At 36.6% G+C, this 27,221-nt stretch overlaps 1 protein-coding gene across 4 annotated transcripts in view; it reads left to right on the top strand.

Annotated features, from left to right (window-relative positions):
- The window catches only part of htt (huntingtin), a 61,228-nt gene that overhangs the window by 24,697 nt on the left and 9,310 nt on the right, over positions 1-27,221 (top strand). For all 4 annotated transcript variants that reach the window (XM_048196804.1, XM_048196803.1, XM_048196802.1 and 1 more), the window contains 29 exons: positions 51-274; positions 389-467; positions 1,801-1,962; positions 2,121-2,176; positions 2,968-3,116; positions 4,925-5,061; positions 5,156-5,272; positions 5,406-5,528; positions 5,953-6,203; positions 8,363-8,505; positions 8,636-8,846; positions 9,904-10,039; positions 11,966-12,145; positions 12,226-12,402; positions 15,862-15,938; positions 16,056-16,194; positions 16,291-16,413; positions 16,486-16,696; positions 18,751-18,896; positions 20,834-21,011; positions 21,563-21,652; positions 21,728-21,912; positions 21,999-22,125; positions 23,683-23,786; positions 23,864-24,018; positions 24,095-24,234; positions 24,333-24,415; positions 26,411-26,541; positions 26,636-26,768. In XM_048196804.1, coding sequence (XP_048052761.1) covers positions 51-274; positions 389-467; positions 1,801-1,962; positions 2,121-2,176; positions 2,968-3,116; positions 4,925-5,061; positions 5,156-5,272; positions 5,406-5,528; positions 5,953-6,203; positions 8,363-8,505; positions 8,636-8,846; positions 9,904-10,039; positions 11,966-12,145; positions 12,226-12,402; positions 15,862-15,938; positions 16,056-16,194; positions 16,291-16,413; positions 16,486-16,696; positions 18,751-18,896; positions 20,834-21,011; positions 21,563-21,652; positions 21,728-21,912; positions 21,999-22,125; positions 23,683-23,786; positions 23,864-24,018; positions 24,095-24,234; positions 24,333-24,415; positions 26,411-26,541; positions 26,636-26,768 — 4,167 coding nt within the window. The remainder of the gene's footprint in view (positions 1-50; positions 275-388; positions 468-1,800; positions 1,963-2,120; positions 2,177-2,967; positions 3,117-4,924; positions 5,062-5,155; positions 5,273-5,405; positions 5,529-5,952; positions 6,204-8,362; positions 8,506-8,635; positions 8,847-9,903; positions 10,040-11,965; positions 12,146-12,225; positions 12,403-15,861; positions 15,939-16,055; positions 16,195-16,290; positions 16,414-16,485; positions 16,697-18,750; positions 18,897-20,833; positions 21,012-21,562; positions 21,653-21,727; positions 21,913-21,998; positions 22,126-23,682; positions 23,787-23,863; positions 24,019-24,094; positions 24,235-24,332; positions 24,416-26,410; positions 26,542-26,635; positions 26,769-27,221) is intronic.

The raw sequence follows: 27,221 nt of genomic DNA, 5'->3' as shown, positions 1-27,221 counted from the left end.
ACCATGACATTACAAACTCCTGGGCTTCACCGTTTGCTCTGTGCTTACAGCTTTTGAAGGCGTTGTTTGGGACCAATCTTGCCTCTCAGTATGAGGGGGCTTCATCTCACCCGTGTCGGTCCCAGGGCAAGGCCCTCCGGCTCGGCTCGACCAGCGTTAGACCTGGCCTCTACCATTACTGCTTCATGGCCCCTTACACTCACTTTACCCAGGCACTCGCAGACGCCAGCCTCAGAAACATGGTGCAAGCTGAACAAGAACAGGATGCCTCTGGGTGAGTGATAGTGTTTTGTGTACAACATTTCCTCATAGAGATCTATCTATTAAAATAATAAACAAAATCAAGAGACCCAGTATGACTACACATGTCATCTCTGTGATCCTATAGGTGGTTTGATGTCATGCAAAAAGTCTCCAATCAACTGAGGTCAAACATCACCAATGTCACTCGCCATCGAGGAGACAAGGTAAATTGCCCCGTGATATGTGACTATAATTTAAAAAAATGAAAAACATATCCCAAAATTGTAAAGTTGTCCACTGAAATAATTATATGTTTATTCTGGTAGATGAGGAGTATATTAAAATGGATAGATTTTGGGAGATGTGTATTTGTTCAAAGGTAGTTATTTGATGGGTCTGTTTGTTTTATAAGGTTTAGTTTATATACAGTAGTTACATATTATTATTATTATTATTATTATTATTATTATTATTGTTAGTTGTTGTGTATGGTATTAATGGTAACACTTTGCAATAAGGTTCATTAGTTAACATTAGTTAACTACTTTAGTTAACATGAGCTAAGAATGAACAATACGTCTACAGCATTTATTAATCTAAATTTATGTTAATTTCAACATTTACTAATACATTATTAAAATCATAAGTTGTATTTGTAAGTTCACAGTGCATTAACTAATGCTAACACGAACAAACAATGCATGACTGTATTTTTAACGATCATTAAAGATGAATAAATACTGTAACAAATATTTTGTGCATTATTAGTTCATATTAGTTAATACATTAATGAAACCTTTTTGTAAAGTGTTAATGTATTATTATTTGATGCTGTTATGTATTTCATGATTTTGACGATGTTTTGTGTAGGTGTATACCACCAGTCTAATGTCTCATCTGGTACAGTAAAATATATTTAAATCAATACCTTGCAGTGTTATTTTATTATGACTTGTGTACTATTATAGTAATTATTCATATTTTGAATTGTTTTTTATTTGAATATTTTCATTTTTAATTTTAGTCATTTTATGTACTTTTGTCATTTTTATTAGTTTTTCTATATTATGTATATGTAAAACTTAATCGTAAACTTGTTTACTTGAGTTAGTTGCCAATGTGTCATTTCTAATTTCTCATTTTCATAACTTTTCCAAGTTTTCAAGTTGAAGTTTTTCACGTAATTTTTGTTTTATTTAATTTCAGCTTTATTTTAATTACCAAAATTATTTGGTGTAAAACCATTATCACTGAAGCAAATTTTGATGGACTGTGATTAGATTGAACTCTTGAATTCTTTATTTTTCAGTTTATTTTTCAGTTGACTCTGAAAGATTTTTAATGAAGTAAGACCAGATCTAGTGTTTTGTAGAATTTTTTATTTAAGATAAAATTAAAAATATATTTGAATCATTCCTTTTAAATCTCTTTCTTGCCATGAATATAGCCGGGGTAGCTGGCTGGCAAAATAATTTTAGTTTTAGTTAACAATAACAACACTGATACCACTTCCTACAGTAAAAGTGGCTAATAGTTGACTCCTTGTGTGTGTTTCAGAATGCCATTCATAATCACATCCGTTTGTTTGAGCCGCTGGTGATTAAAGCTCTGAAGCAGTACACCACCAGCACCTCAGTGGCCCTGCAAAGACAGGTGCTGGACCTACTCGCCCAACTTGTGCAGCTCCGGGTCAACTACTGTTTGCTTGATTCAGACCAGGTGAGTCATTTTGACCTGTGGATCAAACTCATACCGAGTCCACATGCAGTGTACCATTTTGCGCCACTAATTGAGAATCAAAACAAATTTAGGTATTGTTTTATTTTTATACTAGACTTACACAATGATAATATTTTACTACTATGTGTTTGTTTCAGGTATTCATTGGTTTCGTGCTGAAGCAGTTTGAGTATATTGAAGTGGGGCAGTTCAGGTAAGATCTTGTGACATTCACATCACCATACATTGCCATTCAAAAGTTTGGAGTCAGTAAGATTTATATTCCCAGTTTCACAAACAAGGCTTAAGCTAGTCCTGGACTAAAATGCATGTTTGAGCTGTTTCAACTGAAAGCTACTTGCACTGACATATCTTAAAATAAGTCACTGCCATTGTTTTGTCTCAAGATGCACACCAGTAATGTGTTTTTCTAGGGTACATTTATAAAAGCAACTTAAATGCCCTAATTGAACTAAGGCCTAATCCTGGCTTGTGAAACTGGGCCTTAATGTTTTTGAAAGAAATCTGTTATGCGCACAATAGTTGCATTTATTTGATTGATACAGTAAAACATTAATATAGTGAAATATTATTACAATTTAAAATAACTGTTTTCTGTTTCAATATATTTTAAAATGTAATTTATTCCTGTGGTGAATTCTCAGCATCATTACTCCAGTCTTCAGTGTCACATAACGTGATCCTTCAAAAATTATTCTAATATGCTGATTTGCTAAAGTAACAATTATTATTATCAATGATGAAAATGCATGTGCTGCTTAATGTATTTATGGAAACGTTATACATATTTTCAGGACTCTTTGATGACATTTTTTGTAACATTATAAATGTCTTTTACTGTATTTTTTGATCAAATTAATGTGTCGTTGCACAATAAAAGTATTAATTTCTTTCAAAAAAAATCTTGTGTACATTCAATTGCACATGCTCAGATTTGCTAATATTTATTAGTTTGCACTAAATGGATTTATTTTTTCTGTGTAGGGACTCTGAAGAGATTGTGCCCAACATTTTCTTCTTCCTGGTTCTGCTGTCCTATGAGCGCTACCACTCCAAACAGATCATCAGCATCCCAAAGATCATTCAGCTGTGTGATGGCATCATGGCCAGTGGCAGGAAGGCAGTAACGCATGGTGTGTAGAGTCACAACACGCATATATATTCAGATTCTCAAGCAGAAAATGTAACAACTGTAAACCAATTTAACTCATTTTAGACTAAAAATAAATGTTTCCATATTTCCTTGTTCACTAATAATGAACAGACAGTCCTATTATGCTTTTTTTACATTTTCAACTTTCTTAAGTGTGTAATGTTGCTGTTTGAGCATGAAAAAGGTCTGCAAAGTTACAAAGCACAAAGTTACTCCAAATGCAGTTATTCTCTATATCAGTAAGCACTGTTTCTGAACTTCCTGAAACGCCTCGATTGTAGTCTTGAGTTTTATTCCAGGAATGTGCAATATTCCTCATTTAAAGGTGCCCTCGAATGAAAAATTGAATTTATCTTGGCATTGTTAAATAACAAGAGTTCAGTACATGGAAATGACATACAGTGAGTCTCAAACTCCATTGTTTCCTCCTTTTTATATAAATCTCATTTGTTTAAAAGACCTCCGAAGAACAGGCGAATCTCAACATAACACTGTTACGTAACAGTCAGGATCATTAATATGTACGCCCCCAATCTTTGCATATGCCAGCCCATGTTTCCAACATTATAAAAGGCATTAGACAAGGGCAGCCAGTATTAACGTCTGGATGTGCACAACCAAATCATCAGACTAGGTAAGCAAGCAAGAACAATAGCGAAAAATGGCAGATGGAGCAATAATAACTGACATGATCCATGATAACATGATGTTTTTAGTGATATTTGTAAACTGTCTTTCTAAATGTTTCGTTAGCATGTTGCTAATGTACTGTTAAATGTGGTTAAAGTTACCATCGGTTATTACTGTATTCACGGAGACAAGAGAGCCGTCGCTATTTTCATTTTTAAACACTTGCAGTCTGTATAATGCATAAACACAACTTCATTCTTTATAAATCTCTCCAACAGAGTAGCATTAGCCGTTAGCCATGGAGCACTATCAAACTCATTCAAAATCAGAAGTAAACAATATAACAGTATACAATACTCACATAATCTGACGCATGCATGCCGCATGCATGACGAACACTTTGTAAAGATCCATTTTGAGGGTTATATTAGCTGTGTAAACTTTGTTAAGGCACTGTTCAAGGCAAGCGCGAGCTCTGTGGGCGTGGACCACGGGATTTAAAGGGGCCGCAGCATAAAATCGGCGAGTTTATAATGATGCCCCAAAATAGGCAGTTAAAAAAATTTATAAAAAAAAAATCTATGGGGTATTTTGATCTGAAACTTCACAGACACATTCAGGGGACACCTTAGACTTATATTACATCTTTTACACCTTTAAATTATTCTCACCCCAAAACATATGCAAAATAAAGGGAGGCCTGGTTGAGTTGCATTAGTAGCGTGTTGTCGCCATGTCCAGAGACGCTGTTGTTTCCACCCCGTATCTAACTCGATTATGGTAATGGGAATGACATTTCTGAAACGCGCTCAAAGAGATTAACCAACCACAACTCACTTATCCAGTCAACCAATCAGAGCGCATTGCGCTTTTCAGAGGAGGGGCTTTATAGTTAAAGGAACTAAAAAGAGCATTACTGACAGACTAGGAAGAGAGGTGCTGCAACTATGTGAAATATGTGTAAATTTTTTTTTATTGAACATTCAAGCATGAATACCTATTCTAGTAGACCCCAAAAACAAAGATTTTGTAAATGGGCATAATAGGTCTTCTTTAAACAAACTACATATATTAATTCAGAAATTGTTGAATATTGTGTAGAATAAGCATTAATCTGGTGAATTGAAAATATTTTTTATCCTCCTCTTCATTTCTCAGCAATCCCTGCACTGCAGCCCATAGTGCACGACCTCTTTGTGCTGAGAGGCTCCAATAAAGCAGATGCAGGAAAAGAGCTGGAAACTCAAAAGGAAGTGGTGGTGTCCATGCTTCTACGCCTCGTTCAGCACCATCAGGTAACAATCCATTCTGGTGTGTGTTTGTTTTGGAAAAACATACTCTTTGCATTCATGGATTTATGTGTGAAATCATGCATGTTTGTGTCTGTAGGTGCTGGAGATGTTTATTCTGATCCTACAGCAGTGCCATAAAGAGAACGAAGATAAGTGGAAGAGGCTTTCACGACAGATTGCTGACATCATCCTGCCAATGATCGGCAAACAGCAAGTGCGGCTCTGTTTCGACTTTGCGTCTTGATATCATTACGTTTTCAACCACCAGATTCATCTAAGATTCTGAATTCAAGCTAACAGTTTTTAAGTAAATGCACTTTACATATTTGCTTCTGTGTGCTTGGCAGATGCACCTGGACTCCCATGAGGCATTGGGTGTGTTAAACACACTGTTTGAGACAGTGGCTCCCTCCTCTCTGCGACCTGTAGACATGCTACTGAAGAGCATGTTCATCACACCATCTACCCTTGTGAGAATCAGTCACATGTTGCTTAGATTACTTTCCTGATGCTATAGATAATATTATCAGTTTAAATAGGATGAACAGTGGCTGTCAAAAAGTAAGTAAATGTGCAGTCAAATTAGTTATATTTTGTGGGAAAAAGGGTCCATTGTCTTTTGTCAATAGTGTAGTGATGCATGAAGTACATCTCACACAGAAGCCACTTTCAAACAAAGCAGCTTTCTATTGATAAACCCAGAGAATTATTGTGACTTGAAAACGTTGCAAAATTTGCGTGAGGAAATCTTTCACCCTTGTGCAAAATTCTCAGTTGTGCAGATTCTTATTGAAATGACTGGATTTTGCCCACAAAAATGAGCTGAACAGTGGTGATTCTGACTGCATCTTAACGCTATAAAGTGGCTCACTGTGTCCCTGTTCTTTTCTGTAGGCATCAGTGGGTACGGGGCAGTTGTGGGTGTCTGGGATTCTCGCCATCCTGCGTGTCCTAATCTCGCAGTCCACAGAGGACATCATTCTGTCTCGTATTCAGGAACTTTCACTGTCACCATACCTCCTCTCCTGTCCCACTATCTGTCGACTGTGTGACGATGACTCCTCCCCTCCTGAAGCTCCGCCTACTACCATGGAAGATGCCAATGGGGAGCCGCAGCGTTTCCCTCCTGAGGAAACATTTGCTAGGTAATTGCTGGTCGCTGTCCATTAAAGTCAGTCTATGATTGTGGCAAAACAAATTTTACTATGGCACAACTAAATATGAAATATTTATTTATTTAGTTAGTTAGGTACTTTCTGACCAGAGTAAATCTGAGAAAAAGTTGCAAGGTGAATAATTTTAATATTTTTTTTTTCCTTCCTGGTTGTTGGTGTTTTAGAGTGTCACAAGACATAAAAATACAGGAAGCTATTGTTCACGACGTTTACCTGTCACATTTGTCTGCGGCATTGTGTTCACCACAAGTTGTTGTCTGAGATTTCTTCTCTTATCCCTCTTTTTTTTTGCTCTTTCCATTGCATAACTTATACGTCTACATTCAGTCACCGTTATCATGAATCCCACGACACATAACAAAAACACAGATCTTATCACGGCGTCCTCCATTCTCCAGTTGTTGACGTTGAATGCCACGTTTAAATGACGTTGCTGTCGGCCGGCTTACGTCACTTCAGAGTTCCTACTTGTGGTGCGAATGCAACCAGGAAAATGGCCCTAGAGGAACATTTACTTCTTGGGGAACCACACTGGTGAATAGTTCCTGTAACTAAATTCCTTATAACTACCCGGTGCTAAAGCCTCTAGCGTTATTGGTCGGTAACGTTTTTATGAATTTGAACAGTGCGTGTTTGTGATGACTTATTGCATTTATCTAATCGCAAAATCTGCAGTTTCAAAATATAAAGTCCTGCATTTTGAAAAAAGAATAATGCTGATTTGCAAAAAGGCCTAATATTACCCAATTTGATGATGCTGAGTTCAAAAGTATCAATATCAATATCAGTATTAAAAGTGTATAATTTATCTTACAATCTGCAAATGAGTGGAAAAATATTTTCCATTTAAAGGTGCTAAAGAGGATCTTTCTGTCGACTGAGAAACCAAAGACTGTTAGTGAGTTTTTGAAATGAGCGCATGCGTAAGAACAACCCCCCTCCTTCACAGCTCGATTCGAGGGAACGCCTCCCAAAACTCGTGCACGAGTATTGGAACACGAGTGTTTACCACCGGCATTCACTGTGTCGTGTTAGTGGATTCATTATGTCGGACTCACCGCAGGTAACTCATAATCTGCAGTTGTTATTCCTGTCTCCTGACAAAAACATTGCATACGGCGCCTGTGGAGTGTGGAAAGTTACTGGAGCGCGCAGCCGCGCTCGTCTCTCACAAGGAACATCATGGCAGTGATTGACAAGCCAGAGGGCCAATTGGCTGATGTTTTTAAGGCCCTACCTCGTGCACAGATGATGTATATTAATATTATTCCTTTCAGTGCACCTAATAAATAGTCTTTTATCAGTTAGTAAAGACAGTTTCAAGTAATATTGCAAAAATGTATAAAACAAAACATCCTCTTTAGCACCTTTAATGTCAAAGAACTTTAAATATATAAACCTTATTCACAAAATCTGTAATTTTCTGATGCTTTTTGGATGTAGTAAAAACACCCACAAATGTATCAGAAATGATAGGGGTTGGTAATATTTGTCATATTTGAATTTTCTTCTGTCACTGGCCATAATTCTGAAATCAGGATTTGGCATAAAATAATGTTGTACAAATGAAAATTGCCTTGGCTCAGAAGATGATAGGTATCATGTCTTTACTGGTGATTAAGGTTTAATACAAGATTTCAAATGGTTGTCGAAAGCAAAACTTCTATGAAACGCACATCATATTTTGTGAGAAAGTATGACATGCTTGAGCAAAACAGGCACTAATTTTGAAAACACCCCCCAAAATTCATAAGAAGCAAGTATTGGACTTGCTATATACTCATTGGTATACTCATTTTTATTTTACAGTACAATAGTAATGTATTTCTTCATTAATTTCTATTTTTTATAATCTAAATGATGATAAAATTATACAGTATATTGAATAATAGTAGTAATAATAATAATAATAATAATAATAATAATAATAATAATTGTTGTTGTTGTTGTTGTTGTATAGTCATATCCTCCTTTTTTGTATTTAGTTGATCACATTCCTGTTAAAGATTAGCTGAATGCTGCTAGAACATTACTTATGTATTACAATATTACACAGAAAACAATCAGCATAACAAGACAAACACGGCAGCATTAATTATCACAGTTATGAATCTCTTTTTCTTTGTCAGGTTCTTATTGCAGTTGGTGGGGGTGTTGCTGGATGATATCGCCACAAAGCAGGTGAAAGTTGACATGAGCGAGCAGCAGCACACGTTCTACTGTCAGCAGCTGGGCACACTGCTCATGTGTTTGATCCACATCTTCAAATCAGGTACGCACACCCACAGAGTCTCAACTCATACACAGGACCCTTTACCAGCTTAGCATACTTCATGATCTCAGTAAAGGGCAACATTATTCCTTGTTTTTAATTATTACATTATTTCCCTTAAACCTACCAGGAATGTTCCGGCGGATCACGGCAGCGGGCAGCAGGCTTCTGAAGGCGGAGGGAGGGGAAGGGGGTCATTTTTATACCCTGGAGGGTCTGAACAGCCTGGTGCTCCAGCTCATAACCACACACCCATCTCTGGTCCTGCTCTGGTGTCAGGTCCTTCTCATCATCAACTACACCAACTACACCTGGTGGTCCGAGGTGCATCAGACCCCCAGGTTAGACTACATACCAAATAGGAAAGCCTGTTTAATTGATCCAACAGTTACAGCCAGGCTAAGGAAAATTTTTGGTAGTTTTAGGAAGTCAAATGATGTTTGTAATGGCAAATAACAAATTAGCCTTTCACTGATTGCAAGTAATTGCATTTATATGCACTTTGTAACTGCGATAACATTCCATCGACAAGCAAATTGTCTGTCCACACCAGACGTGACACGACTACGAAGAACATGTGGGTGGGCTCTCTCTGCAAGCACATTGCACTTCAGTGGATATGTGCATAATCAAATTCATAAATATTACACCATTTTAATGTTAAGAAAAAATACATATTGTGTGACTGAAACAATCTTTGTCATGAATACACTTGTTTGTTTACAATTCACAGTTTGAAAGTTCTTGTTTCCTTTAAAGGGTTAGTTCACCCCCATGTCGTTTTAAACCTGTAAGACCTTCAGAACACAAATTAAGATGTTTTTGATGAAATCCGAGAGGTTTTTTTTTTTTAATCTCCCATAGAAAGCAACAAAATTACCACATTCAAGGTCCAGAAAAGTAGTAAAAACATTGTTAAAATAGTCGACGTGACTACTGTGGTTCAACCCTAATGTTATGACTGATAAGAATAAAAAATAAACAAAAATAACAACTTTATTCAACAATTTGTGGATCTTGCGGGATTTGAAAGGACATGAGGGTGAGTAATTAATGACAGACATTTTTGGTTGAACTAACCCTTTATTTTTAATATCTGAGGTGAATTATTCATTGTCGCTTTCCATATGACTATAAAGGTCACATTTACTCACATTAAATTTAATAAATCACAGTACCTGAGATTGTTGTTCAAGCCAGAAATAGAAGCCGTTTTTAAAATAGAATCACTTGTTGCTCGTAGCCTTTCTTGTTAGGACAAAAACTCTGATTAACATGGAAAAGATACCTTTTATCACGCTGCAGTGTTGTGTTGCATCTGGTTAGGACATGGTGTAAGAGGCAAAGACTGCAGTAAATCTTTTTTTATCACAAATCATGTTTTCATGACTCCATTAGGAGGCACAGTCTGTCCAGCACTAAGCTGCTGAGCCCGCACTCATCTGGAGAGGAGGAGAGGCCCGAGGGGAAGCTGGCTATGTGTAACAGAGAGATTGTCCGACGAGGAGCCCTTATCCTCTTCTGTGACTATGTGGTGAGATTTCTCAAGCTTTTTTAAAGCTGTGTCCAAACTCCTGAAGAGCTCTAGCATGAGTTTTATTTTACCTAGCCTAACTCTTACTAAGCCGCCAATACTGATAAACCTGTTTATAACCTGTTCATAAAACAGAATGTTAATTGGCACTAAGCAGCACACTTTTAAAGTCTTTATTAGAACTAATCTGTTCACTCTGAAGCCACCTTGGTAGCACCCCCAAGCACCTACACTACTGTTTTTATCAAATTGTTTGGGAAAATGAATACTTTTATTCAGCAAGGAAGGATCCATTAAACTGATCAAAAGTGACAGTTAAAGGATTAGTCCACTTTTAAATAAACTTTTCCTGATAATTTACTCACCCCCTTGTCATCCAAGATGTCCATGTCTTTCTTTCTTCAGTCGAAAATAAATTAAAGTTTTTGATGAAAACATTCCAGGATTTTTCTCCTTATAGTGGACTTGAATGGGCACCAAACGGTTGAATTTCAAAATTAGTTTCACTGCAGCTTCAAATTGTTCTAGATCATCCCAGATGAGAAATAAGGGTCTTATCTAGTGAAACCATTGCTCATTTTCTGAAAAATTTTTAAAATAAGTTTTAACCTTAAATGCTCATCTTGAACTAGCTCTCTTCTTCTTCTCCTCTATTTGAATTCCAGCAGTGTAGACACTGCTAAGTGTAATACTGCCCTCCACAGGCCAAAGTTTGAACAAATTTTTATATGCAATATGCTAGTTCAATAGTATATAACAATTAGTTCAAACTTTGGCCTGTGGAGGGCAGTAATACGCTTAGCAGCATCTACACTGCCGGATTCCTAATAGAGGAGAAGAAGAAGAGAGCTAGTTCAAGATGAGCATTTATGGATAAAACTTATATAGTTTTCAATTTTTTTCAGAAAATGAGGGATGGTTTCACTAGATAAGACCCTTATTTCTCATCTGGGATGATCTAGAACAATTTGAAGCTGCAGTGAAACTAATTTTGACCTTCAACTGTTTGGTGCCCATTCAAGTCTACTATAAGGAGAAAAATCCTGGAATGTTTTCGTCAAAAACTTTAATTTATTTTCGACTGAAGAAAGAAAGACATGGACATCTTGGATGACATGGGGTGAGTAAATTATCAGGAAAAGTTTATTTAAAAGTGAACTAATCCTTTGACATTTATGATGTTACTAAATATTTCTGTTTCAACTGAATGCTGTTTTTTTCTAACTTCTGTTAGAATCCTGGAAAAAAACAGTAATCACAGTTTTTCAAAATATTAAGCAAAACTGCTTTCAACATTGATAATAAAAATAAATGTTTTTATTACCACCATATCAGCATATTAGAATGATTTCTGAAGGATCATGTGAAACTGAATTCTGGAGTAATGATGCTGAAAATTCAGCAATGCTATTAATAAAAGAAAACATTTATTTTAAATTCTAATAATATTTCACAGTATTACTGTATTTTTCTATTTTGGTGAGCATAAGAAACTTCTTTAAAAAAACATTGAAAGTAATTTACTGACCACAAACTTTTGAACAAATAAATTAAAAAGTAAAAACTAAAACACCAGTCATTCATTTGAAAAGGCACAAGTGAATTTAGACACTAACCTTTTAACATACAGTATGAAACATTCTTTTTGAGATTTTCTATATAAAGTTAATATATAATTTATATTTAATCCTTTTTAAATTCTTTAAAATAAAGACTTTGAGTGTACTGGCCAATATATATCCAGTAACATTGATTGATACTGATAATTAAAAAAAATGTGGTAACATATATCATACATCTCTATTTGCCAAGCTTACCATTCAGTATCATATTTCAACAAAAAAAATCAAAAATACATTCGAAGCACAAAAATATATTTATATATTAAATATATTCATATATTTATTTTTTGTCCTCCTCTCTCAGTGTCAGAACCTGCACGACTCTGAGCATCTGACGTGGCTGACTGTAAATCACGTGAGCGATCTGATTAGTCTCTCCCATGAGCCTCCAGTGCAGGATCTCATCAGTGCTGTGCACCGAAATTCGGCAGCCAGCGGACTCTTCATACAGGCCATACAATCACGCTGCGACAACCTTTCTACTGTACGTACATGTACATGCATGACATCTTATTTTACTTCATGCTGTCCTTATCTTCAGTCACTTATGTATTAAATGTGCAGCCGGTGATGCTGAAGAAGACCCTGCAGTGTCTGGAGGGCATTCATCTAAGTCAGTCTGGGGCTCTGCTCATGCTATACGTAGACAAACTACTCAACACGCCGTTCCGTGTGCTGGCTCGCATGGTGGATACACTCGCCTGCAGACGTGTGGAGATGCTGCTTGCAGAGACCCTGCAGGTAAAACACTTCTGTGCCATTCATTGTAATAGACTGTAAATAAATAAATAAATAAATAAATAAACAAACCTAAAATCTTAGGGGCTTAGCCTGAATCGATTTTGTCCAAAGATATTTGAATTTTCTGTTAACAGCTTTACTGACATGAAAGGAGTATTCTTGAGTAATGTTCATAAAATGTACATTATTTCCCACTGGAATTTGTAAAACTATGTTGGGTGTACCTCCTCTCGGGGGGTACTTACAGTACTTTTGTACTAATTTCTACACTTGCAAAAGATAAATCCTTTTATTTTGATCACCAGCTGATCATGTGAGCAAAGTGCACACTTCTATTTAAAACACGCAGCACAAACAGACTGTATATATACTTAATCACTGTATTTTGCTGTTTTATAAAGGCACAAAGCCATATCACGTTTCGATTTTAGTTCGTTGGCAAAATACAACTTCAGAGACCATTTAGGCTCTGTTCTAAAATTTCGGTTCATTATGAAATGGTGGCGGCAGCACAGGGTCATTAATGGGAAACGCTGAATTAATGTTTAGTTGACAAATGTGCTAAAGTTGTCATATCAGTTGTTATATCATAACAAAAACCCTTCAACCGGACCGAACAAGAGTCTTGAGGCCTGCCGCTGCTCTGAGTGAGTGACAGGAGGCGTGTCTGTGTACAACTGTGGTGTGCGTGAACTCGCTGTCGGAGAGAAGAGAGAGAAGGCGCTGCAGGTATCGGTGTATGGATACTGCAGAAAAGCGATATTGAACTGTTTAACATATTTTAATAGAGATATACGTTTCAAAAAAGAAACCTCAAACCTGAAAGATTCGGGGCTTTTGGAAAAACATTCGGGGCTCCAGTCCCTTTAGCCAACCCCTAGCTCCGCCCGTGCTATGGTATCTAAAGTCATTTGGCTCCTAAATAATTGTTTATAGGATCCAATTTCTTCCCAGTAATTTTTTTTTTAGTTAGAATCAAGATCTATTGTTATGTCTCACTTTTTCAAATACCACTAAATTAGCTATTCTCAAGCTTTCTGACTCTGAGGCTCCTCATTGTCAAAGGCAATATTTGAAGGCACCCAAAGATATTTCTGGTACTTATGCTGTAATGTGGCTGTAACTTATGCAAACTTTTCTATTTATAGAAAATAGGAGAATAAATTTAATTTAGTTTAATTATTTATATAAATATTTCATTTATAATGATATAATTTCATGAATTTAATTAAAATTCTAAATAATTAAAACAACCATGTATAGTTATGTAATTTTAAAATAATGTAATAAAAAATTAAATTTTATAGTTCCAGAAGATTCAATAACTGATTATTACCAGTGAATTTACATGACTTTTCTAGTCATTTGCGATTACAATGGTTTAAAATTATGATTTTTTTTAACTCAGAAATAACAATTTCTAACTGATAAAATCTTTTGATACTTTATTTTTAACTGATAACGATTTTTTTTAAGATGGATACATTTAAGATACATAATTAGAAAAAATATTCATTATAAGAAAAGTCCATGACATCTTAAAATTTATATCAATTTTTGACTTTTACAAATTGTGCAAGCACAATAAACCTCAGAAGAATCAAAAATGGGCTACTTTCCCATAGACTGGAGTGAGACCATAGACATCTCTTGAGCAGTAAAAAAGTAAAATAAGAAATACAATGCCAGCTTATATCTTAGCAGTTTTCACTTTTTTTATTGCTTGTTTTTTCTCAATTTGAACCATATTAAAGGGTAAGTTCACCCAAAAATGAAATATCTGTCATTTATTACTTACCCTCATGCCGTTCCACACCCGTAAGTCCTTCGTTAATCTTTGGAACACAAATTAAGATATTTTAGTTGAAATCCGATGAGGCCTTCATTGGGAGCAATGACATTTCCTCTCTCAAGATCCATAAAGGTACTAAAAACATATTTAAATCGGTTCATGTGAGTACAGTGTTTCAATAATAATATTATAAAGTGACGAGAATATTTTTGGTGCGCCAAAAAAAACTAAATAACGACTTATTTAGTGATGGCCGATTTCAAAACAATGCTTCAGGAAGCATCGGAGCACAGATGAATCAGTGTATCGAATCTGCTGTTCGGAGCGCCAGAGTCACGTGATTTCAGCTGTTGGCAGTTTGACACGCGATCTGAATCATGATTCGACACACTGATTCATTTATGCTCCGATGCTTCATGAAGCAGTGTTTTGAAATCGGCCATCACTAAATAAGTCGTTATTTTGTTTTTTTGCCGCAAAAATATTTTCGTCGCTTTATAATATTAATATTGAACCACTGTACTCACATGAACTGATTTAAATATGTTTTTAGAACCTTTATGGATCTTGAGAGAGGAAGTGTCATTACTCCCTATGCAGGCCTCACGGAGCCATCGGATTTCAACTAAAATATCTTAATTTGTGTTCTGAAGATTAACGAAGGTCTTACGGGTGTGGAACGGCATGAGGGTGAGTAATAAATGACAGAATTTTCATTTTTGGGTGAACTAACCCTTTAAGCCATCATGTGTCCTAGGGCTGCACAATTAATCGAATCTCTAATCGCGATTACGATTACGGATGCCACGATTTCGTAATCGTTCAAAGGCGCGATTACAAGGAAAACATATCCACTTACATTATTCTGCGTGTTTAAGAGTTGTGTTATTAGCATGTCATGTTGTGAGAGGCGAATCATGACTACTTCAGAGTGTAAAAGGTCCAGCCCAGCACAAAAGGAGCTACCAGTGACGTAGGTGTGCGCTGATACATATGTCGAACGCACACGAAAGACCAGGGGAAAAAAGCGAAACAACAGGAAACGCCATTTTCATAAAGCCATGCACACAGCCTAGTGCTGTCAAAAATATCTATATTTCGATATGTATCTATACTGAAATATCAGAAAGGATACCAATACTCCTTTCTGCAGTATCAGAATAAACATGCCGCGCTCTAAGTTGTTAATGTTAATCAAACAACAAAAAAAGTCACTTACTGCTCTTGACTGATTAATTTCTGTTACTTTAATTGATTAATCTGTATCTTTATTCTATTGTAAAAAGTATCTGTATCTAATCTTTATTCTATTGTATTTATTTGTGCTATTGTTAGTAATTTGTTAATTTTTTCTTATTTTATTACTGTTAAATTTTTTTTAAATTCAGTTTACCATTTGAAATCAAGCAGACCAAGTAAAAAAATATTATTGCTTCAAACAATGGTATAAAGCTATTCAAAACATTATTTAATGTAAATTGTGATAATCGTAATTAATAATCGCAATTACAATTTCAAGGGAATAATCGACAATTATGATTTTTGTCATAATCGTGCAGCCCTAACGTGTCCCCTTTGGAGTGTGCTGAGGCCCCCTAGTGGGCCCTTGGTTGAGAACCACTGCACTAAATGATTATTGTGAATCATGTTTTCTCCTCCTACTGTAGAATAGTGTCGCTCAGCTACCACTGGAGGAGCTGGACAGGATTCAGCAGTACCTACAGACCAGTGGCCTTGCACAAAGGTAAGGCGGCTTGCAGTTTCCTGTCTCATAAGTCTACTTCTAATCTGTTTTTGTTGCTGTTGATATGAAAATCTCCCAACTTTGCTTTTTAAAATGATCCTCTCTCTCTTACATCAGGCATCAGCGGTTCTACTCCCTGCTGGACAGGTTCAGAGCCACTGTTGCTGAAGATACCACAAGCCCTACTGCACCCATTACCACACACCCACTGGATGGTGACCCTCCCCCTCCCCCTGAAAATGTGGAACCCAATAAGGTATGACTTACAACGGTGGTTGTCAACTGAAAACGTTTTAGCGAAAACATAACATTATTGTGTGTGTGTGTGTGTGTGTGTGTGTGTTTATTTCAGGAGTGGTATGTTGCTCTGGTGAAATCTCAGTGTTGTTTGAGAGGTGAAGGAGCTCTGTATGAAAATACTGAGCTCTTGACAAAACTTCCCCAATCTGACCTAAACACAATCATGACCTGCAAGGTAAAGACCAAAAACATGCATATCTCTCATTTTCTAACACAAACAGACACTGATGTTGTGTTGTATTTGCAGGACTTCAACCTGTGTCTGCTGGCATCATGTCTGAGTGTTGGGGTACAGAGGGTATGTAAGGATCATGGGGCGGTTTTATTTGACACTGCTCAACAGGTGGCCTTCGATAGATTGGCTGGTGTCATAGAGCTCCTCCCCTCGCCTCATCAGCCCCTCCTCGCCTCCGCTAAGACGTGTACGGACTACTGGCAGAAGCTTAATCAAGTATACGGTGAGTCACAATCAGTATTAAACTTGTTTTCTACAAATAAATGCCTGTTCACACACAAAATAAATTACTTTGGTTAAATCAGGGGTTTTCTAAACTTTTTTTTGTCAGTTGAAACCCTTTTAAATGTAAAATATTTACTTGAAATGAATACTTGAATAATTTAATTACATGCATTTGCATGTTCATGGTTTTCTGATCAGTTAAAGGTGCCGTAGAATGTCTTTTTAAAAGATGTAATATAAGTCTAAGGTGTCCCCTGAATGTGTCTGTGAAGTTGCAGCTCAAAATACCCCATAGATTTATTTTAATTAATTTTTTTAACTGGCTATTTTGAGGCATAATTAGAAATGCGCCGATTCAGGCTGTGGCCCCTTTAATTGTTCGCGCTCTCTGCCCCCTCCCGAGCTCTCGACTCTATCACTGCATAAACAAAGTTCACACAGCTAAAATAACCCTCAAAATGGATCTTTACAAAGTGTTCGTCATGCAGCATGTCTAATCGCATAAGTATGGTATTTATTTGGATGTTTACATTTGATTCTGAATGAGTTTGATAGTGCTCTGTGGCTAAAGCTAACATTACACACTGTTGGAGAGATTTATAAAGAATGAAGCTGTATTTATGAATTATACAGACTGCAAGTGTTTAAAAATGAAAATAGCGACGGCTCTCTTGTCTCTGTGAATACAGTAATAAACGATGGTAACTTTAACCACATTTAATTAATTTCGTTAGCAACATGCTAATGAAACATTTAGAAAGACAGTTTACAAATATCACTAAAAATATCATGATATCATCGATCATGTCAGTTATTATCGCTCCATCTGCCATTTTTCGCTATTGTTCTTGCTTGCTTACCTAGTCTGATGATTCAGCTGTGCACATCCAGACGTTAATACTGGCTGCCCTTGTGTAATGCCTTGAACATGGGCTGGCATATGCAAATATTGGGGGCGTACATATTAATGATCTCGACTGTTACGTAACAGTCGGTGTTATGTTGAGATTCGCCTGTTCTTCGGAGGTCTTTTAAACAAATGAGATTTATATAAGAAGGAGGAAACAATGGAGTTTGAGACTCACTGTATGTCATTTCCATGTACTGAACTCTTGTTATTCAACTATGCCGAGGTAAATTCAATTTTCAGTTCGATGGCACCTTTAATGTTTAATGGATATTTTAGAAACATAATCAAATTGAATATAAAAACAATGACTATTATTATTATTATTAATTATATTATTATTTATTAAAATTAAATAATATTACTGTTGTACATTACAATTTTACTGTAAAATAAAAAAAATTTATTTAATAAACTAATAATTTTATTTTAAAAGTTAAAACACTAATATTTATGCATTGAATTCTTCACTTTCAAACATTCAAACCCTCAAGTTTTTAACATTTCAGTGTCTCAAGCTTTTATTTTGGTGAAATGCTATACATTTCTGTCCACAAATTATGCATATTTGTAAATAAAGCCAAGATAGTGCACATTGCATTACCAAATGCACGTTTAACTCACAGAAAACACAGAATCACAAGGTTCTTGCATGTAAATGAACACAGCACTGCACTAATCTATATCACAATTTCATATTTTAATTTCGATGAATTGTGCTCTCCATTTATTTGTTTTAATTTTACATTCACTATAATTAAATATCAGCTGTTCATCAACTAACAAACCCCCTGCTATTCCTTCATGAATCCCTGTTTGGGAAACCCTCAGCTATATGACAACCAAATCCCCTCCTGTACATTAGGTGGCGCTGATCAACATACAAATGTAATCAAGGCACACTTTGTTTAGCATTGCTGTGGTCACTGCAAAATTCCCATTCTTCCATTTGTGTTATTTCATGGTTTTGATGACGTTATTATTATTCTTCCAACATGGTAAAAATAGTAATAATAAGTAACGAGTAGGTGTGTCTAAACATTCGTTGGTGTAAGTACATGGGAATTATCCTTTGTGGCAAATGCTGTAAATTATAGTGAAGTTGTAATGAACACACTGTCATTGCTTGTGTTTGTGTGTTGCAGGTGAGCCTGGGTTTTATCAGACTGTGTTGAGTCTGTGTGGCGTTTTGAGTCAGTACCTGCTGTCTCTGTCCAAATTGCCGTCCTCACTGCACATTCCCAAAGACAGAGAGACACTCATTACCACCTTCAGCACCCTCGCCATAGAGGTAAGACTGATGCATCCTTCCCAAATAAGATGATTTTATAGAGAACATTCTGGTAGTCGACCGATATGGATTGTCTGATGGCCGATGCCAATATCTTGGAGAGCGGGGTGGCCCATGGCCAATATAAAGCTGAAACAGGCCTATATGATATCACAGTACTTAATTTAACAATAGTAAATAACACATGCTGCTATGTAATTTATATTTATTTTATATGTTTACTAAACTAGAAATAAATAATTTAAAATTAATGGAACTTCATAAATGAAAATAAACCTGCAAAATAAACAGAATTATACTTGGATATCTTCTTGATTATGTAGTCCTGTTAAAAACACTGTTAACCAACAGTGCACTCAGTAATCTGGTCAGTCTGTGTGCACTAGGGATAGACAGAGACAGTAAACTAATGAAGAGGGAGAATGAATCTAGCAAAGTTTTTTTTTTTCTGTTTAATGTACATTTATTACACTATACTTTATATTATACTGTTATATTACCTTGGCATTAAATTACATAAAACTATTTTTGTTTCTAATATAACGGCTGAGGGAGTGATATTTCTCTCTTCTGACCAACATAATAAATCTATGAATATTTTTTTCCTCTTTTGTAAAGTCAGAAAGTCTATCATATGTAGGGCTGTCAAACGATTAATCGTGATTAATCGTATACAAAATAAAAGTTTGAGTTAGCATAATATATGTGGGTGTACTGTGTGTAATTATTATGTATATATAAATACACACAAGTTAATGTATATATTTAAGAGAAATATGTTATTTATGTACTAAATATTTTTATTTATATATAATATAAATTATATAAAAATATAAATAAATACATATACTTGTAAATATTTCTCAAAATTATTATATACATAATAATTACACACAGTACACCCACATATATTAGGCAAACTCAAACTTTTATTTTGTTTATTTTGTTTATCTAATCGTATGTTATTTTTTTCTTATAAAACGGTTAGTTTCAGTCCTTGATAGCTCTGTGTTTTTTTTCACGATAAAACACGGCTATGATTGCTTCATCCAATGGTTTTATGTATCACTGCACAACACCCTTAGCAATATAAACATATGTTTGTTCTCATTGATATTGTTCACTGAAGCTTGTATTACCTGCATCTATATAGCATTTTCTTTCAGGTCAGTCCTATGTTGTTCACAACAGTATCAGTCCTTTCAAAATAAAAGTCCTCACTACTGACTGACTCACTCAAACAGTCTTTGCCACCATCTGACATTTCCTAGTCTGTTTTTTTTTTTTAGTTAATCTCCATGAGATGATGCATTCTGTTGCTTTTCATGGCCAGGGACTATTTTTTCCAGTGGAAGGAAGGCTTTTAGTGATTTTACTTCATGAAGGTTACATCGATATATACATATATTTGCTTTAATATTTGCATATTTGGAATAACCATTTTATAAAAGCGGTAAGCCCTGTGAAGTTGTGGTTTACAGTGAATCTTTAACAGCTAAGGGGGTTTTAGGCATTCCGCTCTGTGTCGTTCCTAACGATGCCCCTTAGCTGTAATAAATTCACTGTAAACCACAGCTTCTTGTGGCTTATTGCTTTATTTTGCTATTGAATCAAATGGGAATGTAAAAATTATATGTGCGGTCATCTTGCGTTCACCACTATAGAAGTTTTACCAACTATGCCGACTCCTCTTCGAAGAAATAAAAGTCCCGGCACTGTCATTTACTGGACATAGTTGGACATTTACTGGCCAAACAGAAAAACTCACTGGCTGATGCAAAGTACAAAATGCCAAATATCAGCTGATATATCGACCTTTGAGATATATTGATATTGATAGAAAGATGATAGAGTGGTAATATTTTAGATAGTGGTAGCGCCACGTCTATAAATATCACTCAGCCTCTCAGCTCATGTTTCTCTTTCTGTCTCTGTAGGTGGTGGTTTGGCGTTTGCTGCAGGATCAGCTGCCTCTGAGTGTGGACATGCAGATGAGTCTGTCGTGTCTGTGTCTGGCTCTCCAGCAGCCGGCGGTGTGGACACACTTTGCCTCTCACTCCTACCTCACACACACCTGCTCCATCATCCACTGTATAGAGCTCCTCATCCACGCAGGTTTGTGATACAAAGCTCCCGGGAACGCAGCCAAGGCTTTCAAAATACAGAGACAGTACACTCATATTACTTATGAATAGGAGAAAGTGCAATGCGCAATATGCCGGAATAAGTCCTGCCTTCTAAATAAAAGAGCCAGTCGCCAATTGGCAAAGTCATTGCTTCACTGCAGCTGCCATTAGAAGCTCCGGTTGCTTTAGAAATAATCAGTCTTCAGTCGAACTTAGAACAGCTTTTTTTTTTTCTTAAACCAGTTCAGTGCAAATCTCGCCCTGCAGCCAGTTTCATTGGTTGAGGTTACGGTTGTAGGGTAGGGTATTTGTTTTAGCACTGTATAGGCAATCAGCACTGTAATTGACATGACCAAGGAAATCTTTAGAGTCGGCTGTGGGGCAGAGTTTGTGCTAAACTGGTAAACTGTGATTTGATCTTGGATGCCTGAAATAGTTGCCTAGAGGCGTTGCAAATATGGCCAAGTGATGCAGTGTACTTAAACCTTATAAAATGCAATTAAAGTTGATGCTCATTTTGTGATTATGTGTGTTACATAGTCGCTGTTGGTCCTGGCGACCAACTTTTAAGGCCGGAGAGGAAAACATCACAAACAGACCAGTCAGAAGACCAGTTGGACTCTGCAGACAGTGAGTTAATGCACACATTACGCATTGATCAAGGATGACCACAACAACAAGCGTTAATGTTTCTGTAATTTTCAGACCAGCGTGAATGGCGGTGTTGTGTGATCATGGCTGAGCTGGTTGAAGGTCTACAGAGTGTGCTGGCTCTGGGTCACCATAGAAACAAGAACATCCCGGCATTCCTTACGCCCACCCTACAGAACGTCATTATCAGCCTGGCCAGGCTTCCCCTTGTGAACAGCTACACCCGAGTCCCACCACTGGTGAGAGAGTGACTGAGGGTTTATTCATAACTTGTGTGTAAGTGTGTTTAAAACTGTATAAAAAATACATGTGTTTGATTTAACAGGTCTGGAAGCTGGGCTGGTCCCCCAGGCCGAGTGGAGATTTTGGCACAGCATTACCAGAGATCCCTGTAGAGTTCCTGCAGGAGAAAGATGTCTTCAGAGAGTTCCTCTATCGCATTAACACTCTGGGTATGACATGAGAGACTCATTTCAGAGTTGTTTATCTTTAAAAGTAGTCACGAATGCAAAATATTATTACAATTATATATTTACAGTTGCAAGAATAAGTATGTGAACCACTTGCAGAAGTACTGTCCTGAGTAAGATATTTTACATAAAAGATGTTTACATATAATCCACAAGACAAAAAAAATTGCTGAATTTATTAAAATAACCCCGTTCATAAGTATGTGAACCATTGATTCTTAATACTGTGTGTGGTTGCCTGGATGATCTACGACTGTTTTTTTGTTTTGTGATGGTTGTTCATGAGTCCCTTGTGTATTCTGAAAAGTTTTCCAGCATTTTTTGCATATTTGAATCCTTTACAGCAGTGTCTGAATGATTTTGAGATCTGTCTTTTCACACTGAGGACAACTGAGGGACACAAACTCAACTTTTAAATAAAAAAGGTTCAAACATTCACTGATGCTCCAGAAGGAAACACGATGCATTAAGAGTTGGGGGTTGAAAACTTTTGAACAGGATGAAGAGGTCCAAATTTTCCAATTATTTTGCTTGAATATCATTTTTTTTTTTTCATTTAGTACTGCCCTTCGGAAGCAACAGAAGATACTTGCATGTTTCCCGGAAGACAAATTAAATACAATTTACCTTGATCATCAAATTCCAACATGTTTTCACCCCCCATCTATTAATGCATCATGTTTTTTTCTGGAGCATCAGCGAATGTTTGAACCTTTTTTAATAGTTGTGTTTGAGTTCCTCAGTTGTCCTCAGTTTGAAAAGACAGATCTCAAAATCATTCAGTCACTGCTGGAAAGGGTTCAAATATACAAAAAATGCTGGAAAACTGAAGAATCTGCAGGAGCTGGAGGATTTTTCTGAAGAACAGAGCTCAGTTTAACTGCTCAGGACAAACAAGAGACTCATGAACAACCATCACAAAACAAAAAAACAGTCATAGATCATCCAGGCAACCACACACAGTATTGAGAATCAATGGTTCACATACTTATGAATGGGGTTATTTTAATAAATTCAGCTATTTTTTTTGTCTTGTGGATTATATGTAAACATCTTTTATGTAAAATATCTTACTCAGGACAGTACTAAATAAAAAATAACATGCATTTTTTATTATCTCCCTTAAAATTTAAAATAAGTGGTCTGTTTTAATATATTTTAAAATGTAATTTATTCCTGTGATGTCAAAGCTGAATTTTCAGCATCCAGTCTTCAGTGTCACATTATCCTTCAGAAATCATACGAGTATGAGTACATCACTAACAGATAGTCATACTTTTCTACTTAATTGGTTATTAAACAGTGTAGCTAATCTAATAAATGTATTGTTTTCATAATTTGCGTGAATTATTCATTCACAAGTGAGCAAAGCATAACATTTTTAGCTTAATAGATGTGGATGAAAGTCAGATGAAAATGATGCTTTATACGATCTGTATCACTGTGTGTTGACACCAGGTAAACCTCATGTATAGTCCAGCGTTTTGTGTAGTACATGATTATTGAACAGCTTGATTTGTTCTTGTGGTCTCCTTGCAGGCTGGAGTAGTCGGACACAGTTTGAGGAGACGTGGGCCACTTTGTTGGGGGTGCTGGTCACTCAGCCAATCACGATGGACCAAGAGGAGGAAACCCAGCAAGAGGTAAATCTTGCCAAAAAGACAAGCATAGGTTTTGGATACTGTGTGTGACAGATGAGATGTGTCTGTTTGTGGCGCAGGAGGATCTGGAGAGGACTCAGATAAATGTACTGGCGGTTCAGGCCATCACCTCTCTGGTGCTGAGTGCCATGACTCTGCCGACAGCAGGAAATCCAGCTATCAGCTGTCCTGAACAGCAACCCCGCAACAAAATCCTTAAAGCTCTGGACACCAGGTATGCACACATTTATTTTATTCACATGTTGTTTCTCTAGGGTTAGAAGTGGATAAGATTTTTGCGCGTTTTTCAGGTTTGGTCGTAAGCTGAGTGTGATTAGAGGTATGGTTGAGCGTGAGATTCAGGCCATGGTGTCAAAGAGAGACAACATTGCCACACACTTCCCTTATCAAGCCTGGGACCCTGTGCCCTCTTTATCTTCCTCAACAGCAGGTAAGTGGTCAGCCAAAAGATCCTGTTGAGATGCAAAAGATGCAGTTTTTTTGTCATATTCATGACCTTTTCTTGTGCGTGTATGTCTGCATTTTCAGGCACTCTCATCAGTCATGAGAAACTCCTGCTGCAGATTAATACAGAAAGGGAGATGGGCAACATGGACTACAAACTGGGCCAAGTTAGTAAACTGATCACTTTAAAACACTTCACTTCATCATTCTATTAACAGTTATTGAAAGGATAGTTCACCCAAAAATGAAAATAAAATCTCTGATTTATTTTGTCCACATAACCAAAATCTCATCAAAACATCATGGCAAGTAAAGTTGAGCTGCTGTTTACCATATTTGATGAGCTCTATGTATGTCTCTTATGCTCACCAAGGCTGCATTTATTTGATCAAAAATACAGTAAAAACAGTGAAATATTATTACAATATTTAATTACAATTACAAGACTTCTTTCAAAAACATAAAAAAAATCTTTGAGGACCTATTATGCTTTTTTACATTTTCAATGCTTGAGTTTTCTTCCAGGAATGTACAGTTCACAATGTTCATCATTTAGATAATTCCCGCCCTAAAGCATATACAAAATAAAGGGGTGAGGCCTGGTTGAGTTTCGTTAGTAGTGTTTTGAAACCTGCGGTTATGGTAAGGGACGTGACATTTCAGAAACATGCTCGAAGTGGTTGAACAATCACAACACGCTAGTCCAGCCGACCAGTCAGAGCACATTGGGGTCTTTGGAAAGAGGGACTTCATAGAGACAGGAACTAAACAGAGCATTACTAACAGACAGGGAAGAGAGGTGCTGCAACAATGTAAATGATGTGAAAAATAAGGTGTTTTTTTGAACCTTCAAGTATGAGGACCTATTCTAGTAGACCCCAAAAACAAAATCAAGGCTTAGTAAAAGTACATAATATGGCCTGTTTAATTATTCCAAACTTTTGTATATGTATATGTGGATAATAGCCTAAATTAAAGGTGCCCTAGAATTAAAAATTGAATTTATCTTGGCATAGTTGAATAACAAGAGTTCAGTACATGGAAAGACATACAGTGAGTCTCATACTCCATTGTTTATTCCTTCTTATATAAATCTCATTTGTTTAAAAGACCTCCGACGAACAGGCGAATCTCAACATAACACCGACTGTTACGTAACAGTCGGGATCATTAATATGTACGCCCCCAATATTTGCATATGCCAGCCCATGATGGAGGCATTACACAAGGGCAGGCAGTATTAACGTCTGGATATGCACAGTTGACATGATATTTTTAGTGATATTTGTAAATTGTCTTTCTAAATGTTTTGTTAGCATGTTGCTAATGTACTGTTAAATGTGGTTAAAGTTACCATCGTTTATTACTGTATTCACGGAGACAAGAGCTGTCATTATTTTCATTATTAAACACTTGCAGTCTGTATAATTCATAAACACAACTTCATTCTTTATAAATCTCTCCAACAGTGTAGCATTAGCCGTTAGCCACGGATCACAGCCTCAAATTCATTCAGAATCAAATGTAAACATCCAAATAAATACAATACTCACATAATCCAACGCATGCATGCAGTATGCATGATGAACACTTTGTAAAGATCCATTTTGAGGGTTTTATTAGCTGTGTGAACTTTGTTTATGCAATGATAGAGTCGAGAGCTCGGGAGGGGGTGGGGAGCGCGAGATTTAAAGGGGCCGCAACCTGAATCGGCGCATTTCTAATTATGCCCCAAAATAGGCAGTTAAAAAAATTAATTAAAAAAAATCTATGGAGTATTTTGAGCTCCAATTTCACAGACACATTCAGGGGACACCTTAGACTTATATTACATCTTGTAAAAAAAACTTTCGATGGCACCTTTAAATCTGTTCATCATATAAAAAGATAGTGTCTATTCAGAAGACTTAGTTTGAATTACTCAATTACTTTACAATGTCTTTATGATCTTTTTGAAGTGTCAAAGTTTTGGTTGTGTGGACTTTCAATGGATGGACAAAAATGATGAGAATATTGAAAAATATCTTAATTTGGGTTTTAAAAGATGAAAAACTTATGGGTTCAGAAGAACAAGAGAGTGAGTAAATGATCACTGAATTTTTTGGGTGAACTATCCCTTCAAAGTTTATATCTGCATGTTATTAACAATGTACACTCTGCAGGTGTCGATTCACTCAGTATGGTTGGGAAATAACATCACCCCTCTGAGGGAGGAGGAGTGGGGTGAGGATGAGGAAGATGAAGCAGATGCTCCAGCACCTGCATCACCACCATTATCACCAATCAACTCCAGGTCAGACTTACAGAGTTACTAGCAGTAAAGCTCCTTAAAACCAGCATCCTCCAGTCTTCACACCCTGCATTGTCTTTCTGCTTGCCCTGTCCAGGAAGCACCGTGCTGGGGTTGACATCCACTCCTGCTCTCAGTTCCTCCTGGAGCTGTACAGCCAGTGGATTCTCCCTGGCAGCCCAAGCAGCAAGAAGACTCCTGTTGTGCTAATCAGTGAGGTTGTCAGATCGGTGAGTGCATGCTTACAGGTTCTTTCATAGCGTTTCATCAGCTTTCGAAGGCACCCCATTGTCCAACACTTTTCGAAGCCCCCCTATATAGGCTAAGATATTTCCTTGGGTATTTCCGCCGTAATTGTAACAACACTGCTTGGAAACTGGAAAGGTTGATATAGTAAATTAATTAAACAATTTATATTGTGATTCCATAAGATTTTAAGATTCTGAATCAGTTTGTTTTTCAGTAAAATCAATATTACTGTTACACGTTGTGTGTGTGTGTGTGTGTGTGTGTGTGTGTGTGTGTGTGTGTGTGTGTGTGTGTGTGTGTGTGTGGGTATTTCGTTTTTTAATAATTAAGTTTATATAAGTCATCCTGTGGGCCCCTTGCAGGGCTCCAGACTAACATTTGAGAACAGTAGTGCCAATGCCAAGTTCTACAGATGGTGGCACCAGCAACTGATT

The sequence above is a fragment of the Megalobrama amblycephala genome, linkage group LG7 (assembly GCF_018812025.1).
Source record: "Megalobrama amblycephala isolate DHTTF-2021 linkage group LG7, ASM1881202v1, whole genome shotgun sequence".
Lineage (NCBI taxonomy): Eukaryota > Metazoa > Chordata > Actinopteri > Cypriniformes > Xenocyprididae > Megalobrama > Megalobrama amblycephala.
This window is presented reverse-complemented; position numbering and strand designations above follow the sequence as displayed.